Here is a 22,028-nt window from a genome sequence, read left to right on the forward strand (position 1 = left end):
GACCATCCTACCGATCCTTGACTTCGGTGATGTCATCTATATAATAGCCTCCGACACTCTACTCAGCAAACTGGATGTAGTCTATCACAGTGCCATCCGTTTTGTAACCAAAGCCCCATATACTACCCACCACTGTGACCTGTATGCTCTCGTTGGCTGGCCCTCGCTTCATACTTGTCGCCAAACCCACTGGCTACAGGTTATCTACAAGTCTCTGCTAGGTAAAGCCCCGCCCTATCTCAGCTCGCTGGTCACCATAGCAGCACCCACTCGCAGCACACGCTCCAGCAGGTATATCTCACTGGTCACCCCCAAAGCCAATTCCTTGTTTGGTCGCCTTTCCTTCCAGTTCTCTGCTGCCACTGACTGGAACGAACTGCAAAAATCACTGAAGCTGGAGATTCCCATCTCCCTCACTAGCTTTAAGAACCAGCTGTCAGAGCAGCTCACAGATCACTGCACCTGTTCATAGCCCATCTGTATACAGCCCATCTATCTACCTCATTCCCATACTGTATTTATTTATTTTGCTCCTTTTGCACCACAGTATCTCTACTTGCACATCCATCTTTTGCACATCTACCATTCCAGTGTTTAATTGCCATATTATAATTACTTCGCCACCATGGCCTATTTATTGCCTTAACTCCCTTATTTGACCTTATTTGCACTCACTGTATATATACTTTTTTTTCTATTTTTTCTACTATATTATTTACTGTATGTTTTGTTCATTCCATGTGTAACTGTGTTGTTGTATGTGTCAAACTGCTATGCTTTGTATTGGCCAGGTCGCAGTTGCAAATGATAACTTGTTCTCAACTAGCTTACCTGGTTAAATAAAGGTGAAATTAAAAAAATATAAAAAAAGGAGGGTGGTGCTTGGAATCATTGTTCTTCCTCTGTCAACCATGGTTACCTGCTAGGAAACACGTGCTGTCATCATTGCTTTGCACAAAAAGGGCTTCACAGGCAAGGATATTGCTGCCAGTAAGGCTGCAGGAGAGCGTGTAACGATTGTTGTCTTCTTCTGACGAGGAGTAAGAGATGTCGGACCAATGTGCAGCGTGGTAAGTGTCCATTTTAACATGTAAAACTGAACACTGAAAAAATACAAAATAACAAATTGAAAGAACAAACGAAAATCGAAACAGTCCCGTATGGTGCAAACACAGACACAGGAAACAATCACCCACAACTCAAGGGTGAAAAACAGACTACCTAAGTATGGTTCTCAATCAGGGACAATGGTTGACAGCTGCCTCTGATTGAGAACCATACCAGACCAAACACAGAAATACCAAATCATAGAAAAACGAACATAGACAACCCACCCAACTCACGCCCTGACCATACTAAAACAAAGACATAACAAAAGAACTAAGGTCAGAACGTGACAGAGCGGTTCAATTGTTGTGAAGAAGTCTTCAGGGTGCCCAAGAAAGTCCAGAAAGCGCCAGGACCGTCTCCTAATGTTGATTCAGCTGCGGGATCGGGGCACCACCAGTACAGAGCTTGCTCAGGAATGGCAGCAGGCAGGTGTGAGTGCATCTGCATGCACAGTGAGGCAAAGACTTTTGGAGGATGGCCTGGTGTCAAGAACGGCAGCAAAGAAGCCACTTCTCTACAGGAAAAACATCAGGGACAGACTGATATTGTGCAAAATGTACAGGGATTGGACTGCTGAGGACTGTGGTAAACTATTTTCTCTGATGAATCCCCTATCTGATTGTTTGGGGCATCAGGAAAAAAAGCTTGTCCGGAGAAGACAAGGTGAGCTCTACCATCAGTCCTATGTCATGCCGACAGTAAAGCATACTGAGACCATTCATGTGTGGGGTTGCTTCTCAGCCAAGGGAGTGGGCTCACTCACAATTTTGCCTAAGAACAAAGCTGTGAATAAAGAATGGTACCAACACATCCTCCGAGTGCAACTTCTCCCAACCATCCAGGAACAGTTTGGTGACAAACAATGCCTTTTCCAGCATGATGGAGCAACTTGCCAAAAGGAAAAAGTGATAACTAAGTGGCTCGGTAAACAAACATCGATATTTTGGGTCCATGGCCAGGAAACTCCCCAGACCTTAGTTCCATTGAGAACTTGAGGTCAATCCTCAAGAGGTGGGTGGACAAACAAACCCCCACAAATTCTGACAAACTCCAACCATTGATTATGCAAGAATTGGCTGCCATAAGTCAGGATGTGGCCCAGAAGTTAATTGACAGCATGGCAGGGCAGATTGCAGAGGTCTTGAAAAAGAAGGGTCAACGCTGCAAATATTGACTCTTTGCATCAACTTTATGTAATTGTCAATGAATCCCTTTGACACTTATGAAGTGCTTGTAATTATACTTCAGTATTCCATAGTAACATCTGACAAAAATATCTAAAGACACTGAAGCAGCAAACTTTGTGGAAATTAATATTTGTGTCATTCTCAAAACTTTTGGCCACGACTGTATATATAAACAAGAATGTATCTCAAAGCCAAACATTTAGCATGAGCATTGCTTTTGGCCACTATTCGTGTGCATAAATGCTGTATGTTATGCATAAAAGTAGATGGAAAAAAGTCATTTGCATTTCCTCTAAGCCTAAACCTTGTCTATATCTCAATTTCAATTATTATGATCTTCATTGTCTCATGATCTTGGTGGTCGGGATATTGCAGAGATTCTGTAAACGTATGTCTCAAAATATGAATAGGTGGTAGGCAAATAGCCTGCATATCATGCAAAGTATCCATATGTTCCTCTGTATCAGCAAAATGCAACAAAATAGTGAAAAATATCTCCACGACTGCTCTTTGATTGTGAGCTGTAGGCCTATGGTCTAGTTACACATAGATGCTGTACATTACAGCTTCATGGACAAATGAGCCCCCTCTCAAATAATATATTACAAGGAGCCAACCACTATAGACCTATACGACTATTAATACAAGTACTGCTACTATAGTAGTACCATACGGGTTCTAGTAATTATAGGCTAATGCTAGCCTACTAGTAAAAAACTCAATTCTGATTTGCAAAAGCAATACCTTGTGTTCCTGTGAATGGACAATCATTTTCAATTTACATTTTTTGTAATTTAGCATCTGCTCTTATCTTAGGCATTCATCTTAAGATAGCAAGGTGAGACAACATATCACAATTGTAGCAAGTACATTTTCCCTCAACAAAGTATTTATCAGCAAAGTTAGTGCTGGTAGGAAAAAACAAGTGCATTTTTCTTCAGTGTAGATGAAGGGTAGGAGACAGGTTAAAGAATACATTTGAAGCATTACGATAATTGAGACATGGATTGTGTATGTGTGAAATTCAAAGGGTGAATGGGCAAAACAAAAGATGAAGTGCCTTTGAACGAGGTATGGTAGTAGGTGTCATTGGCATGGGGATGTTTTAAGATGTTCTTTAAAGAGATAGATTTTCACAAGTTAAACACGCTGAGTGTACAAAGCATTAGAAACACCTTCCTAATATTGTGTTGCACCCCCTTTTGCCCTCAGAACAGCCTCAATTCATTGGGCCATGGACTCTACAAGCTGGCAAAAGTATTTCACAGGGATGCTTGTCCATGTGGACAATGCTTCCTACAGTTGTGTCAAGTAGGCTGGATGTCCTTTGGGTGGTGGACCATTCTTGATACACACAGGAAACTGTTGAGCGTGAAAAACCCAGCAGCGTTGAAGTTCTTGATACAAACAGGTGTGCCTGGCTGCTACTACCATACCCCGTTCAAAAGCACTTAAATCATTTGTCTTGCCCATTCTGAATGGCACTCATGCACAATCCATGTCTCAATTATCTCAAGGCTTAAAAATCCTTCTTTAATCATGTCTCCTCCCCTTCATCTACACTGATTGAAGTGGATTTAACAAGTGACATCAATAAGGGATCATAGCTTTCACCTGGATTCACCTGGTCAGGCTATGTCATGGAAAGAACAGGTGTTCTTAATGGTTTGTAAACTCAGTGTATATTCTATAGTTTAATTTGTAAATACAACAGTGTATCACTCAGATAGTGTGCTTTCTTGCCTGGAAGGTTGATAAAAAAACTAGTAAAATGTTTTATGTTGTTGTTGTAATAAACTATATAAGGTTATATGGTGCATTTTCTGCATTTTAGTACCAACTATAGCAAAGAACTCCCGTAGAAATCAAATATTATTTCTTATGAGGAATCAGTGTGATTACCATCTCAGTGGTAAGTATACAGTAGCTTACATGAATGATAATGCAACATTTATAATTAGAATTATATGTTCTTTAAGTCGGTTAATCAGCCATACGGAATATTTTCGAATGCAAATGTTGTTTTATAGGATATATAATTCCAGATGTTTGTGTGTAGCTCTATCCCACATTTATGCATTCCGCGCTAGCGCATTTGGAGAAATGTAAATGCCAGGTTCTAGTTAGCGCTTTATTGAGTTGTGTCGGTGTAGGACTAGTTTGCACTCTTATTAATACGTAATTCATATTCTATTTATGATCTACACCCATGTAAGCCTTCACATGTTTTTTGTAACATTATCCATGTCAGCCTTTCTTCCCTTTTTGTGACCTTAAACTGAACAAATAAACAGTGAACATTGAGCATTTGTGTCCAGTGTGATTTCTTGAAACTAACCAGGATAGGTGTTGACTCCATTTCAATTAACTCAACATTATTAGAGATATAAGGACGCATTTAGACAGGCAACCTAATTCTGATATTATATCCACTTTGACCAATCACATCCAATCAGATTTTTTTTCAGAGCTGATCTGATTGGTCAAAAGATCAATTAGTGAGAAAAAAAAGATCTGAATTGGTGTGTTTGTCTAAAGGTAGCCTTAGATCCTCTTTAAAAAGATTCAGGGATGGATCTTTTCCATTTCAATAAAATATCTGGATCTGAAATCAAATTGACATAAACAACCTTTATATAATATTGGGAAGATGCAATCGAACCAACACACACACAGTATGGTTTTGTGTGTTATTTCGTACGTTTCTTGCATTATTACCTACAGCCGAATATACTTAAAATACATAGGATGCTGTACTTTGTTCATCACCCATTTCAGTGCATTTTGAGCACCATGCGGTTGCTAAGAAAATGACATGGCCACACCGCATGCAACATTGGTCAACTCCACAGTCTAGTGCAAGGCATGAACACATGGGGTCTTGACTTCTATCACCGCTACAGCTATATTAGCTATATTATTCAGTCACATGGGAGTGTTGAAACACTCAACAACGTGCTAAGAGGAATTACAACTGGAATCATATGAATGTGCACGTAGATACGAATATTGAGTGACGGATAATCAATGCGAATCAGGCAATCTACGGTCACCATTTGCCTAGTAGGCCTAGTTTAAGGTGAAATCACTGCCTATTTAATATGGATCCAAGTGTTGAAGTATTCATTATATGTATCACATTACCAAATGTATGTGGACGCCTGCTAGTCGAACATCTATTTTTTTAAATGAATGGCAATAATATGCCTCCACTCTTCTAGGAAGGCAAAAAAAATAAATAAATTGAAACTGTATTTTAAGATGTGAGGTAATTTCATTTCAACAAATCTGTAATGATAGGCTACCCTGACTGTTTACTGACTAATGTCCATAATGTAGCCTATGTTTTATTACATCATCCATTTGAGTACATTAACAACGTTATTGAAAACATTAAACAACATACCCAGTTAGTCATTAGTAGGTATTAGAAAGGTAGCATATTAGCAAAGATGGTGGGACTATCGTTCATTATAACCTGATGTTTTCTTTCTTTGACCTTCAGCCCACTGTCTGTCTGTCTGTCTGTCTGTCTGTCTGTCTGTCTGTCTGTCTGTCTGTCTGTCTGTCTGTCTGTCTGTCTGTCTGTCCCTCTCTCTCTCAAGCTTTCATATATCCTGAAATGTAGATGAACAGCCACACGTTATTTCTTAAACATCAATGCTCCCGGGAATAATCCTATAAACTAATATTCAGTATGAACCCAGAAATATTTTTTCAGTTGTTGTTTATTAAATTCTGGAATTATATGACAATAGAGAGTCTATGTGTGTATGTATTGATATTTTGTATAAATGCATAACATACATTTAGGCCTATACCTCTGCCGTGGGATACGAAATTAGAGCCGTCGGGATTGGAAGAATGCTGTTTATTACAGACGTTCATTTGGTGGAGTTGGAGTAACATTGCGAACTCGTAAACGCATTTAAAGCCACCACTTAAAGGCCTTACTGAAAGGAAACGTTTGAATAAAAGCTATCATATAGTAAAGACATTCATATTGGGGCAGCAATTCGGCGTTAAAGCATTGCTAGGCCTTCTTTCTCTTACGAGGGTTACTTTTGAAGACTATGTATAAATGGTAGAAATGTATTTGGTCACGGAGACGGGCGCCGCACGGCAGATTAATAAAGGGCCTAATAATATTCCAATACGTCATATTGAGTCCTCGCGTTGGTATTGCATCCCTGCAGGCAGACACCAAGCCAGATCACGCTGTCATTGAAACACGTTCCGTCTGTATAGGCCTATGTGTGATTGTGGTCCGTGCGTAAAAGTGAACGCAAGCATCTGGCAAACAACAATATCAGCCAATATATATACATATACCTATTTTATATAGGGAGTCAGATTAATACCCATGTCTGTTTTACAAGTGAGCCATGACATACACAACATACTTAATGTACTAAATACTAAATATACAGACCAGGGAAGAGCCAATCAATATATGTGCTCACGGGGCCAACATTTGCTCTGGCCCATGTTTGTGGTAAATGTCAATGTTTTGTCGTTCATGGATGATTTCAATTACATTTTGTCAAATCTTCGTCGTGATTGAGACAAAAGAGCTAGTAGCCTAATAGGTCAACCCCTTCATTCTGCATTATGAAACCTGATATCATGCAGATGGTGAATATTTACTGTTACCGGCCTCAGAAACTGTGTAGTTCTTTCAACCCATTAAACTTGTAATATCCAAAATACAGTCATTATACATCAAACCTGGGTTCAAATACGATTTCAAATAACTCAATTACGTTCACATACATTCGAAGTAAATATTAAGATGTTATTTTTTTGGAAAAGACAAGTACAATATTTTAATGTAGGCCAATTTGGAAATACATTTGGAAAGTATTTGAAAATACTCAAATACTCTGAATCAAATACACTCTCATGCATTTACTGTCAAAATACTGTCAAATACAATTTGGTAGACTATTTGATTTTTACAAATAAAAATTAAGAAAAATTATTTGTTTTGGCCTGTGTAGGCCCATTTGAAAATACTCAAATACACAGAAAAATATTTTAAAATAGCAGATTTTGAATCGAGGTCTTATATAATACAATAGGCCTACAATAGGCGATAATATACAAACACAGATAAGCCTATATTTGTTACAATGTAACATAGGCCAATTGTAATTGTTAGTGAATTATAGGCAACGCTTATTGAATAAATTATGTATGTCTCATTTTACGGAAAAATGATTTATTTGTTTGCTTCCGTCACTCAATTTAGTGTCATAACAAACGGAGATCAGTCACTTTATGTAGCAAAAACGTTGAGAGAAATTCATAACAGCAAATTTAAGATTGCAAAAAGGCCCAGATCTAGTCTACTAAATCGGTTCAAGTGGACACAAGAGCGTGCTGCACATTTGAGCGTGTGGCACATTTCTGTTCCGTGACCATTCGATAAACATAAGACCGTCGGGATGTAATGTTCATGTAATGTTTCAAAATGGTTTATGTAGCAAAACCATGTTTAGGCCTAATTACAATTTTGCTTAGGCTATTTCAGATGAGATGAAGTGCAAAAGAGAAAGCAAGCCCACCTAAATAACGAATTCAGTTAATATAAAACAAGCCCTAATAATCTTGAGAGTCATTTTAATAGACATTCACATTTATTATTATTTAATGATCATACAAATGATGTGATAAGGACACTAATATCATATGATAAAATATGATAGATAAAGACACTATCATGATCAAGTCTATCTATTCCAACAAAAGCATATCTAAATTAGTCTAGAGATGAGACTTGGATTTTCACTACTTGGCAGATGTCCCATATAGGCACCTGGAGACGGTCTTGGAATGCTGATTACCATCCTTAAAACACCTCCGGTCAATAATCCCGTCTGCAAGGCTAGACCTCAAAAGTCTGCGCAACAACACAAAGCTGAAAGGATTTTACCCCGTGATGTTTACAACCCCAATTCTCCCACTGCAGCCAAAAGACCTTTAGTGTCCACCACATAAAGCCAAAGAGCAAAGAAAAAAGGTATCGTCGTGGATATTGGTGGCTCGGTTCATTTACAATGCCATTTGCGGCGACTCCAGAGCAGAGAGTATAATCTGTCGGAAATGGACGCCCTTGATGAAGGCGAACTGACGTAATCAAGGCAGTTTTTTGTTGCCGAGCCAGGAAGTCAATCCCAACAACATGAAACTACCTAAACCACGGATCAGCTAAGCGTGAAAGGGCAATCCATTGAGAATTAGACGCAATATCAAACGTCTCGCATACTGTGAAACGCTTTTCTTTTGACCGATGGGAAAGAAAATCAATAGAAAAAATGCGAATAACAACGTGATGTATTTCTAGACAAGGACGAACGATCCTAGGCTATTAGTCTACGTTTCCATTTTCATCAACTAAAGCTACCTGTTAAACTTCAACAACGGGATACTGGACCCAATAATAATTTGATATGATTCATGCATGTGTCTTGTTTTGAATCTAAATCCAGTTTGAAAAGGGCAAGGTAATACAGCCTATGATGTCCACGATCTGAGTGGACATCCACCAAGGAGCGAACATATTTTGGAAGATATTTTGTAACACAAAATGTATAATAGTGAAATAGATAGCATACTCCATGAACACATGCAGGTGCACAATCGTCTGTTCGTTATATGAAAAAACATCGTTGTCCATCCAAGGTAGAGGTACATTCAACAAAATTATCACATCACACATCATAATCCAAAATCCACTTGCAAACATACAAAACCCCCATAAACATCGCAGGACGGATTTCGAATGTCTTTAGGATGTAAAAAAAAAAAAAAATGACAACAACAGAAAAACACGAAATTACCATCGGTGTAAATAAATGTTATGTGTTGCCAGACGTGATCGAGTCCAAAGCAAAGAAGAGAAATGCCAGCGGCTATATTCCTACCTTCAAACCTGGCTGCATGCGAGGATCCGTTTCCATGCTCCTGCAGCCATGTCTCGTTGCGGACTTTGTGCCATTATATACATTCCCTTAATCACCCGGTCTCTTTATCCTCCATCACCCGTTGGAGAATGTCGCATTTCCCTCATCCGGTGAAAGCAGTGGCGTGTGCCCGTGCAAACCAGCCCCATCGTAGTGCGGCTCTGTGGGTATAGAGTTCCTCCTCCTCACCTTTAAACGCATCTTTACTGCCGCGGCGCACATTATATTTGCAGATCATTAAACCCACCTCTGGCGCTGTACTCCGACCATCCTGACATTACTATTTTATGACCTTGACTTATTGGTCACCTGGCTAATATTTAAATCACCGCTATATGGTCGGTCTTTCCACTCCTTTCTCGCCCCTCTCTTTCTCAAAGCAAGCCATCAAGGACACGAAAGGGAAGGATAACCAGGGTAAATGATGCTCCAAACCCCATTTATTTGATATCTTTACAAATGTCCAGCAACATAATTCTTGGGATAATGCTTTAGAAGTTAATGCACTTTGATGCTGTAATGCACAAGTTCACAGAAATGACAAAATAATCAAACACAAAACAATAAGAACAGAAATGATGAAAAGGAAGAGACCAAGTAATGACACGTTTTCATTAAAAGTGCATGGAAACCATTTCAGACACAGGACTGTCACTTTAAGACACATTTCACAAACAATTAAAGACTTCCTTTCGTGATTTTTATAACATTTACTGTTGAAAAGCGATATCCCAAGTATAAATACAGTAAAGTACACCCCAGGTTAAAAAAAACAACAACTTTTGAGCAAAATAATGTTTTCTAGACACAACCGCAAACTTCAAGAAGTAGGGCATTCAAGGAGTTGGTCTGATGGAAATTCGTGATGTCATCGGCATCCCCCTGCTTGAGGAACAATAGAGGAGCAATAGAGAAGAAAAGAGGAAAGCCCCCCCCACCCCCCACACACCACCACTTTTGCTATGTATTTCATGACATACCTGAACCACCTATTGAGATGTGCCTTTTGTTAACTACATCAGGTGTTAAATGAGGTGAAAAGGAGTCTGGAGTGCCACTTTAATATCCAGCCTTTTAAACAATGTGCATCTTTAGAGCATCATAGCATTTCACTGTCAAATCATGAAACTTACATTTTTCATAAAACCATGCATGGGCTCGAAAAAAACGTGAAGATGTTTGAAAGGCTTTACAATTCCTATCCTGCTCTAGATGTTTTCTCCTGTATGTGTGCATGCCTAGCCTGTATGTGGAGCTTACGCGTAAAAGTATTTCTCTCCAAATAAGATGTAAGGTTTAAGTATAGTCATAAGCAGAGGTTAGCTCTCTCACTCGACTCTCCCTGTTGAATTTCTTCAGCTTCATACGTCGGTTTTGGAACCATATTTTGACCTGTCTGTCAGATAAGTCAATACTCTTGCTGATCTCCAAGCGGCGCTCTCGCGTCAGATACATGTTGAACAAGAACTCCTTCTCCAGTTCCAGTATTTGATGTTTGGTGTAAGGACAACGCTTTTTCCGTCTACTTTTCGCTGTGAGCCAGTTTCCAAAGACATTCTCCAATCTGTCCCCTGTAAAAAGGAATGAGTTAAATTAACGTAATTCTCAGTGTATAGCCTAACCATAGGCTTATTTGTGATAGAAAACAATAATGCACTGACTTAATCAGGTTACAAAGGCCACGTCTTGACAACAAAACTATAGCTTTTGTTTTAATCTATTCGACCATTATATTTGCAACGTCCATTTTTAGCTGAAAGGAGTAGGCCCACTAATCTGAGATGCTTGGAAAACGTTCTAATTTCTACTCCAATTGTTATACAACTTGTCGTTGACTTCGATGTCTTTATGAACGGACGATATAATTTGGCTACTCTATCTTTTAGTGAGATAATACATGACCGCTTCTTAGAGGTAGACCTACAAATAATGTTGCATTATTTGCGAATCTTCAGTAGTCTACGCTCACTCAAGTTCAATTGAAGTAATTAAGTACAAAGACAGGGCCTATAGAAAAACATTCGTCTAGATTTCATCAGGCAAATAAAGGAAATCAATGGATAATTCATCTGGGCAATTTGGGTCCTTTTGGCGATAAGAATTACATTATGTTCTTCAATCCCTTCATAAATAGCCCAAAAGAGAGAAATAAAATGTAGCCTATATTAGTGAATGCCACAATACAGCTCTTGGTAAGTGGGATGGATATGACGGACTTGTCTAGTCTACCGACAAAGGAGTCCGGAGGGGTTTCAAATCTAAATGTTATTGACTTCCGTCTTGATTACATGGCTCAACGGGCACGAAAAATACAACTATTCACACAATCTGGAAATCATATAGGCCTAGTAAGTGAACTGCGCAAAGGTATAGCCCTATAACCTACACATTCAGACTATTCCAGACCAGTGTTTTTATGTAGCCTAGTCATCGCTTCATTTTTCAGTGAATCACTGATCAATTATTATTTAAACATTTGGGATTAAAGTTATATTTTAATAGAAAGTTATTAATATTGTAACGAATCTGACGTTAATTTTCAGATTTAATGTAGAGATAAATTAGGGACTGAAGCAACTTATTCTATTTCGACCTAAATCACAAGTTGTTTTCAACAACACGTACATAGAGATAAAGTACCATTGTGTAAGCATTGGCGTGAATTTCGGATGCACGCGGTGTGGCAACATATGCTCAATAACAGGCCTAAGTAGAATAAATAATAATAATAATAATAACATGCCTAATAATACTAATCGATTCACCATTACCCTAAATTTCACATAACTTACTAAATGAAATGTAATGAACTTGAGGAAGCAACATAATACATACAATACAACATAGTACATAATACTTGTTGTTATAAAACGTACAACAATAGATTATCGAGAATTTAGCTTCAAAATGTCGTTTCAAAGGTGGACAAACTGAAAAACAGCAGCGATCATGTAGCAGCCATTTCGTTGCCCTTCACCTTCCAAGAAACTTTCCTACGCAAATGCCTTGTGATGTGTTTTTTGTCAGTTTGTCTGTAGGCCTATGTCTTCCCGGGACGGTTTCTGGTGCACAGTTTTAACATAGTTTTGGACTAAGCACTTTCAGTGGTGAATATCCATTGAACACGATGTTTTTTGTCTAGGAATAATCTGTTTCTGGGAAAGCGGCCCCTCCGGTTATAAATCCAATTAGATATAAACCAGGCTACGTTAGACGCGCATAAAGTGAATCGTGCTTTGTTTTGAAGTCTTCATTGCTGTAATTAGTGCGTGGGAACAATTTACTAATAGCCTAGAATGCTTCTTTATTATAAAATATCCAAGAGAGATGTAGCGACTAATAAGAATGAAATGAGCGTCATCTCAACTGCAAAATATATTTGCGACTGTGCAGTTTAATTTATCAAAACAAAAAACGCAGACTATCAAGTAACATTGCAAAGGTTTACCAATGCAAACTTGCAATTAGTTCAATGCTAAACAGATAATGTCGGTCGTAGCAAATTGGTAATGGACTGGCAGCTGAGTGTATGAAATAAAGTTGCTTAAATAAACAATGTCAAGAGTACACGCAGCCTCGCCTTTGGTGTTCACCCTTGAAGGCTATTAAAATAAACAGCGAAAAGTAGTCTAACGGCAGGCATGCGCGTTAACTGTTATTGTGTTGCTGCATTTACAAATAAAATGTTTAGGAAAGAGATTAGGAACTAGGAGATCCTAATTATAAAGATAGTGTTGGGAGGGAAGTGTAGCCTGTGTGCTTACACTCTTAGGAAAAAAAAGGTTCTAGATAGAACCGAAAGGGGTTTTAATGCTTGCTTCATATATGGAAATAGGTTCGATATAGAACCCGATATAGAACCCAAGGGTTCCATGTGGAAACAATTTTGGAAGAAGAACCCCTGGGATTCTGATCAAAGAACCCTACAAAGGGGTCCATGAAGAACCTTTTTTGTTCTATTCTGAACCTTTTTTTTCCCAAGAGTGTAAAAACAAACATTGCCTACAAATCGAATCAAGTGCTGAAAATGGTAGCCTACTACAAACTGTAACAATGATGAAAAATAGCATATAAGCCTATGCCAAGACTTAGCGTTGCATAATCGTTTGAAGGATTAGTTGACTTTATTTCTATCTCAAATCAAAAGTTTAAACATCGCAATAACATTTAAAAAAACCCACAAAAACCAGTTCCTTTTCTCATATGATAGTGGCTTGTTCAGCTGTGTGCTTCCTCTGAGTGTGATGATAAGCTTGCTTATGTCTTATAAACTGTGTGTGTCTGTGTGTGCTCGCACTGATAATATGCTTGTTGATGTGTTATAACCCATGCGTGTGTGTGCTCGCTCTCTCAATATGCTTGTTTACGTGTTATATACCCTGTGTGCGTGCGTGTTTGTGTGTGTTTGTGTGTGTTACCTTTAACCTCACTGTCTGAGTTGTCTGTGCTACCGTCCGTTTTAAGGACGTTCTCTTTCTCAGGCAGTTGTTTCGTGGGACTGTGATTCTCCTCGAGTTTACTGTCTGCCACTGCCTGATGCGCCTCCTGATTGGTTTCGCAGGTGTCGTTAAATAGTTCTGGATTATCTGTCTCAATTCCGGACACAGAGAAGATACTTTCTGATGCGAAGCCATGCGCCTTCTCTTTCCTTAGGTACGGTTGATTAGCTGTCGAGGATTCCGGACAAGAATGTTCGTGCGTTTGACTGGGATGGCGTCTCTCAGCCATCCGGGTGTAGGAACAAGTTCCAACAACTGTATCCGTGCGTCCGTTTGGATCTCCGCTATATAGGCAGAACATTGAGTCCTCCTTCACACTGTCCGATGGGAAAGAACATGGAAACAGGGATCGGATAACCGGCTGTGCTACCTGGGATGAATTTTTATATTCAGGCCCAAAAGCATTTAGTTGCGAAAGGTAATGATGTTGATGGTAGACGCTGAGAGCCGTGTTTGTCGGAGATTGTGCTCCCGCTTTGGAGAGAGGCGAAGAAGCGATTCCATAATTTCTCGCTGTCGAACAGTCATACTCGGTCGCAACTCTTTGAGCATACATTCCGGAACTGCCGAAATAGCCCTCATCTTTGGACACAGAGGATCCTCCTACCAACTGTTCCACATGGAAGATAGAAGCTGGGATTCTATTTGGACATTCCATTTTATTGTTATCTTTCTTATTTTGATACCACTCTTCAGTGCCCCCCTAAAGGATTATAGAGGGGTAGGAAGCTGACATATTTGAGTTGGGGGCATGGAGCATAAAAAAATATCAGCAACACAATTATGATTGTACGAGGCATGCCACGTGAATTTCAGACCAATGGGGGTTTGAAAGTGGCCTTGACGCACCAGATTACCATGACAACACTGGGGTCAAGTTGTCGAATTCTCAGCTCTAGGACAGAGTAAGGGCGCCATCTAGTAGGACAGATAGGGTACAGACACAAGTTCTAGAACACAAAGTCACTATAATTAAAACAGTGTTCTTTTAATTATGTGTTCTAGAAAACAAATGTGAGCGACCGAGCTGGCAAAAAAATACCTAAAGTAGCAACTAGATGTTGGTTATGTAAATTGGATAACATGTAGGCTAGATTCCATCATGATGCGTGTGGTCTGCTTTTTGTGTACACCTTCTCCACAAAATTATATATATATATTTTATTTAGAGGAAACAAAAGCAAAAACAAACATTTCGGCAATGATTCTTGAAAATTCAACTGCCAAATAGTTGAATGATGTTTTCTAAAGGTGATAACGAAAATTGTTTGCTTGTTTAAATATAATTTAGCCTATAGTTCCTTCAAATTGGGACGAACGCAGTCGCTTTAGTTACAGCTTTAGTTATAGGCTGTAGCAGATTTTCATAGAGTTAAAAAAAAAGAGTGGCATAGGCCTAAGTTTAAAAAAAGGAGTGAATTGAGGACAAAGAGAGAGTGTAATAAGGACGTAAGGTTTATAAACATTGTGGCACTACTATCGATAGCCCAAAATGAATTAGTTCACTTCTAAGCTTTTTGAATGTGTTTTAGAGGCACAATTTCGTGAATTTGCATTACAATGCACTACTATTTTTTTTTTTATCGAAACGCCTATTTTTGTGCAAACCTTTCAATAATAGAAATGCATTTAAACAGTCGTTGGTATGACAAGCAAATTAAAACGTAAGCAATAGTCTACCCTTTATGTTTGCCTGTCTATCATTAAAATTATTTTCGCCATTGATTTGTCTATGGTTTGAATTGTCTTTGGCCATTTTATTGTGCTGATCATTGATTAATATAGCTAATTGAACAACATTTGTTAGACTACACAATAGTGTTGCAAATAGGTGCATAATGATTTTATTGAATTACTTTTCAATAAACCCATTTTATCATGGTTAATCTATTTCCAATTCTTGTAAACCTTACTGCCATATGTTGTTTTGGGCTTCTAGGCCTAGATATTGTCTATAACTCCGACATTGCTTGTCCTAATATTTCTATATTTCTTAATTCCATCCTTTACTTTTTAGATTCTTGTGTATTGTTGTATATTGTTAAATATTATTGCACTGTCGGAGCTAAGAACACAAGCATGTCGCTACACCCGCAATAACCTGCTAAATTTTATTAGATTTTTTATTTTTTAATTGTGTGAGAGGCAATTTCCTAGTGAATCCTCTGTTTGCCCACAGTATGAGCAATTACAGAAAATACTTGGGAACCATTCCAAAGCTATTAATATAGGCTAGTGCCAATGAAGTGCTGAGTTTTCTTAGTTGATTCTTTATCATTGCAAAGTGGATTCAATCATCATCACGTATTAGTGTTAATTGTGTTGTGTTACTTAGTTCGTATACGGCAAGAGCGTGTCGCTAGAAACCCTATGGTCGTGGGTTCAATTCCTGCAGGGATCACTTACACAAACAAAATGTAGAGTATGCACCCACTTTATTTAGTTTTCTAAATCACTTTGGATAAATTCTGCAATTTACATGCATTATATACGGGGAACTATTTGTTGTATTTTATTTAACGTTTGTTGAACTATTCTCCAGTGCACCCGATTTCTTTATATGTTATTTCATTCATTTATATTCCTGTAGACCTACATAATCTATGGTGATTTAACAAATGCAACATAACATACATTCCTACTCACAGGCATCCTCTTTTACCAGATAAAGGATATATATATATATGTTTTGATATAATTACTCAGTTAACGTTTCGCTGTCATAATCTGTCAGGGAGCCTTGCAATTAAAAGTAAACGCAATCGACAAATGAACAAGCTATACCATCTAGACATACAAGTAAATACAAAACAGGTTTGTTGTGCTGCGACTGTTTTGTTAGTTGGTTCTGATCTTCTCGCCTTCAATGGCGCCGACAGAGGTCACTGACAATGACCCGGCCTGTCCACAGCAAGAGATCAGCTTTACCTGCTCTCTCTGTCACCGTTACTACTTTTATTTTTTAAAGGCATATATTTTTGCAAGGGCATATTTCGTTCAACATGTTATGGTGTAGGCTAACGATTTAAACAATTGATCTCGTTTTTACGTTTTCAGGGGAGAGAGAGAAAGTGAATATAGGTTGTTGGGCGAATCCTATAACTGTAGGGCTAGACTATTTGTGTGCGCATCCTGAACTTCAGCGAAAAACTCGCATTTATATCAATAGCTTACAAGATTTGTGCGAAACATCGAGAAATTGGTCGTATCTGAAATAAGAATTCAGTCTTTTAGGGAGGTTGGGTTGATTTCCAGTCAAAGCAAAAAGGCTATCCGTTTTGATATTGATAATATCGCCACGTTATGTTTCTATGAAACAAACAAAACAACTATAGCGCCCAGAGCTTTTATTTTCAAACTTAAAAAATGATTGTTAAGAGATCGCGCTTTATTCGGTGTGGTGGCCTATAGGCTATGTAAGTTCAATATATGCCATAGCCTAACTGTCTTGCACTCAGATGTTGCTTCTTAATAAGAACACAACAAAAAAGTCACATGTAGCCCATTTTTGGATCATGGGCCTACATAATATCAATACCATTTTAAACAGGGTGACTGATCGTGAGGAGCAATAGGAATTGTAATATGTGACTGACTGCGTGTCCAATTATCCGTAGCACCTGGTCGACCTGTTTTAGTCACTGACTTGGCATGCAAAAATGACAATTCTGGAACTCTAAACACCACCAATAAATGTAGTGGATACTCTCAATGCAAACTGTGTTGTTGCTATTAATTCGATTATTAACTTCCACCCTTCTTTGAATATCAACAATATCTGTTCAGTAGGCCTATAACATTTGGAACAAAACGAGTCTGTTTATAAGGATGTGTTTTGATAGAACTGATCCAAGACACTGTGATTGGTTATCGTGCCGAAACGTTGGTGTTTATACCCATTAGATTATTTGGAGGATAGAATGTGCCACTATCTTTATTTTCTTTCATAAAACGTATTGGATCATAAAGTTTCATAATCTGCATATCATAGGCCGATAATATAATATGAAACCATGTTTTTTTTTAATATAAGATCCGTAGAGTTGATGGTGCAGTCTCTACTTTTTATTGTATTTATCACAGTTTTCTTTAAAGGGTTTTCGGGTAATAAGGTAGCCTAAAAATATTTCTAAATCAAATCATTTGATTGGAATTGCAATGGAATTCCACACATCTCTGACAAACTATGGCTAAAAGAAGGTGAGTCAGATGAACCCATGGAATCAACGTTTGTTTATTGATTTGATTTTAGGTCCGCCCCACTGTCCTAAACCCCACAACCTTAAGCATATATAGTTGTATTAGACAGACACGAGTGTTCAAATCCTGTGCCAAACCACCACTAAACAACTTATGAATGCCAATCCACCGAGGTGAAAGACCATCAAATATGTACACTCAAATATGCACACAGCCATGCACACAGATAGCCAACTTGACGGTGTGCGCTAAACCGACCCGGGGTAATGCATAAGAGGGGTTTACGAGTTGGAATAAACACGAGCACGTCAAAATATCCGCCTGAATTGAAATATAGAATGAAAATATTCATCTTAACGGTTCAAAATCAATCTTTCAAGTGGTTCAATACCCATTGCCGACATTAAATTGACTATTATTAATTGTATCCATGTTCTTATTATACACATTCACATTCGTAATTACTTTTAGCTTAATATGATTACTATATGGGCGTATTATATATGTGTTTTACTTATTGGTATGTCATGCCTCACGTGGCTTTTCTTACGGGGAATGTGAATTACTTTTTTCGAACATGTGAGAAGAGGTAAACATATTCAATAAAACCTAAGCCTTGATGGGGTAACATTATTACTCACACAGCAAATCCTCCTGTCGCCACAAAACACACAATAAAATGGAGTCCCCCTCCATGCCAAGCCATCAAAATGACCGAAAAATAATATTCAATTTGAAGTAACGTTGAGCTATTTTGCGCTGGAAGCCCGCTCTACCAACACACTAATGTTACATTTACGCTTGGTGCATGTTCTCTGTATTAAACTCTATTATACATTGTTCAGGTGTGATATACAAGAGAAGTAAGCATTATATTCAAATGTGAATATCGTCAAAAAGCTTTAAAAAATGACCACACCGCACCGGTGATGCATAGGCTTGTCATCACCTTGTGGGGTTAAGCAATGTAATTTTTTCTGATATAATTTGCAAGCACACACATATGCACACGTACACATTATTCCATACAAGCCTTTACGCACACCATAGACTACATATGGACCTTTACACACAAATACATTTTTTCAAAACCTGACCTTGATTTCTAAAAGATTGTCATTATTCCATCCTCTCGTCCTCTCGCATGCCTTCATACCATATACGTAGCTAGCTTATACTAGCTAGCTTATAGGCTAAATATTTCAGAAAAGTAAATTAACCGTAGAAAAACAAAGACAGTCTTCAAGAGAGCAAGATCATATCACTATTGCTCCTGTTCAAACCTCTACACATAGGTTCTAAGCAATGTAGGCTATATTCGAAGAATTCATCTTTCTCCTCCCTGTGGTTCTCTTCTCCTTAGAGGACGGCTATAGAGCCATTTGGGCCTTGTTCCACAATTGTCTATCAAGTACGGAAGCGTAGCCTCGTGAACATAACAACATTGACATAACACCAAATCAAAGCGCAGGACAGGATTTTGTGGAGCCCTGGATTAACATTTATTTGATTGTACCACAGCCAAGACTCCTCCCAGATCAATATTGAGAGGGGTGTCTTGATTACGTTAATATTGTAAGCCGAGACCTGCCACCTTTGAGTGACGTTGGACACCACCAGACAGAACAGCTTATCGCATCACACTCCAAATCCCACTGGTTCATAGAGATAGATAGATGACTCATCTTGTATCTGTGCCATTATGGCGTCTTGACAGCATGGGCAGCGCCGTTGAGACCATCTCCATTTTAAAGTAATATACATTTTATTCTTATGCATTGGCTGATTTCTCCCAATTCACAGGAAACCCCACCAACTGGACAACTTTTAAATGGTGGAAGCCCTCAATGGCAATGCCCATATTAAAACGAGTTATATCCATGATGAGTGCTCTATCCATCTCAATGCACTGGTCTCATAGGCACATGCACACAAGGGAAAATGGGGAACAGGCCGGAGTCAAAGAAGAGCAAGCAATCTGATGCCGTGAGAGGGGCCCGGATTTGTGAAACTCGGCAGTCCAGGTCCAAGGTCCCTCGGCAGGGTGTGAAAGCAGCAGTGTGAGAGTCTTGATCTCCAACATCGATCCAAAACCCACATCCCTCGGCCAGATTTCGTTTATCTTTCGGTAGACTGTGAAATTAGTTTGGGGCGGAGGGTTCCATGTTAGTTGAGCTAAGACAAATCGATACATTTTCGGTCATTATCTATTTTGTTTTTGCCAGTAAAAATATACAATTAAAAAGCGTATTATAAATATGTAGGCCGGTATATAACAATTATTTAATCCTGCATGTATGAGACTTTTGAGATGGCACATGAAAATAAGTAAATGCCAAACGTTAAGGTTATTCTGGGCATGAGACAGTTTTGCTAGTTTCCAATTGCTTTTCCATTTCAATTACAGAAAATTAATGATATCGTTTTATGACCCGGTTACACATATGCTCTTCGCCGTAGTGCATCCAATACACACTAACTGTTTTGCTTATTTTGGGTGCACACACGCCTAAAATGAAACAGATATTAAACAATAGAATGAAAAAAATGGAAAATTGTTTTCCAAAATTATACAACAATCACAGATGTTAAAAAACACGTTATATGCATCAGTTTTCAAGAGGTCAGTGCTGGGTTCTCTAAACATCCCCTTCTAAACCCCATCCCCCTTTCCCCCCGACCTTCTCTCCTTCGCAAACCTCATTGGCTGGCTGTTGGTACCCGCATTTCCGGGAGCAAAGCCACTCTCTGATTCAACTTTATTGCGTCGGGTTAAAGGTGATGGCCTTGACTTCCCGGAAGTTCAAAGACAATATCTCTTTCTTTCTTGCAAGACATCAAAATACACCTAAACGGCCCAAAGACTCCATATCTGTAAATTGGTGCGCATCGGTATGAATTACATTCGATATATGCACAGCTACAGAGTAAAACACATGCCACAGCCGCAGGACATCGATGAGGAGGGCCTATACACCACCACATGGTCAATAAACTTGAGGGTTTTTTTCTCGCCAGAAAGCCTCTCAAGAGATATCCTTGGGTTCGTTTTGTTATCACGAGAAGAAATGGATAAGGATAAGGATGACGTGAATATTGTGCACTAGTGATGATATCAACATGAGATTTTTGTATGTTTTAGAGTAAAAGGCCTTCTATTCGAGTTCCCCATTTACGACGGAAGGTATCTCACTCCACTGGGCAGACGGTGCAATTAAGAGAAAACTAACTATTTAGTGCCCCTAGTCTTTATGACAGTGTCTAGACTGGACTGGTCTAGTTTTCAAAATGACCATTGGATATTTATTTTAGTGCACATATCAACCTCTCTCACTCTCTTATTGACACATTCACTCACCAACATCAGTAACACGGGCAAACATGCACGCACACGCAAATGTGTTTTCATTTAGCCTACATAGGTCATACATGGATGAAAACCAATTCAACATTATAGCACCCCTAATTACTTGCAGACTTTTTCGTGAAAACAAGAGCACTGGACAATGAAGACAAATATAGCGCCCTCATACTCCTGACAAATTGCGCACGAAGTCCGCCTAATTTTTAACTATTTTACAAGCATTCCCAATATTCTAATCTGACATCTTACCCTTAGCCTATTGATTTGTGGGTAGACATGGAGTCTTGATTTGTATCAATTAGCCTAGATACCTAGTTCTGCGATAGAGCCTATACATATTTCCCATTACTCTTCACATGAAATTTCAACGACTTGTCGGGGACATGCATAGGGTTTCACAACTTTTTATAGGCCGTTGTGACCAGTTTAAATAGCCTAGTATACTGTGCTAGTAAGGGCCTACTTAAGAAGTCACGTGGCAGGTAACATTACATTGCTCTTCTACACGCGTTGCGGACTATAGCCCTACTGATAACTAAAGCCCAAGCATTCTGTATGAATACACAAATAGACTATAACGCATGTTCTTGGTGGATGATTTTGAAATACAGACCCAGGGGAAATAATAACATAAACACTCTCAAAGAATGGCATGATTTAAGAATCACTATTCGTTTATTTTTGTTACATTATTTCACTCGAT

At 38.6% G+C, this 22,028-nt stretch overlaps 1 protein-coding gene across 1 annotated transcript; it reads right to left on the reverse strand.

Annotated features, from left to right (window-relative positions):
- Positions 1-10,217: 10,217 nt before the first annotated feature.
- Positions 10,218-14,489, reverse strand: LOC115143696 (homeobox protein Hox-C10-like). Its single transcript, XM_029684169.2, has 2 exons — positions 13,681-14,489; positions 10,218-10,833 (listed from the first exon to the last, which is right to left on the reverse strand). The coding sequence occupies exons 1-2, from the start codon at positions 14,417-14,419 to the stop codon at positions 10,559-10,561; spliced, it is 1,014 nt and encodes a 337-aa protein (XP_029540029.1). The 5' UTR covers positions 14,420-14,489; the 3' UTR covers positions 10,218-10,558.
- Positions 14,490-22,028: the final 7,539 nt, after the last annotated feature.

Source organism: Oncorhynchus nerka, linkage group LG15 (assembly GCF_034236695.1).
Source record: "Oncorhynchus nerka isolate Pitt River linkage group LG15, Oner_Uvic_2.0, whole genome shotgun sequence".
Lineage (NCBI taxonomy): Eukaryota > Metazoa > Chordata > Actinopteri > Salmoniformes > Salmonidae > Oncorhynchus > Oncorhynchus nerka.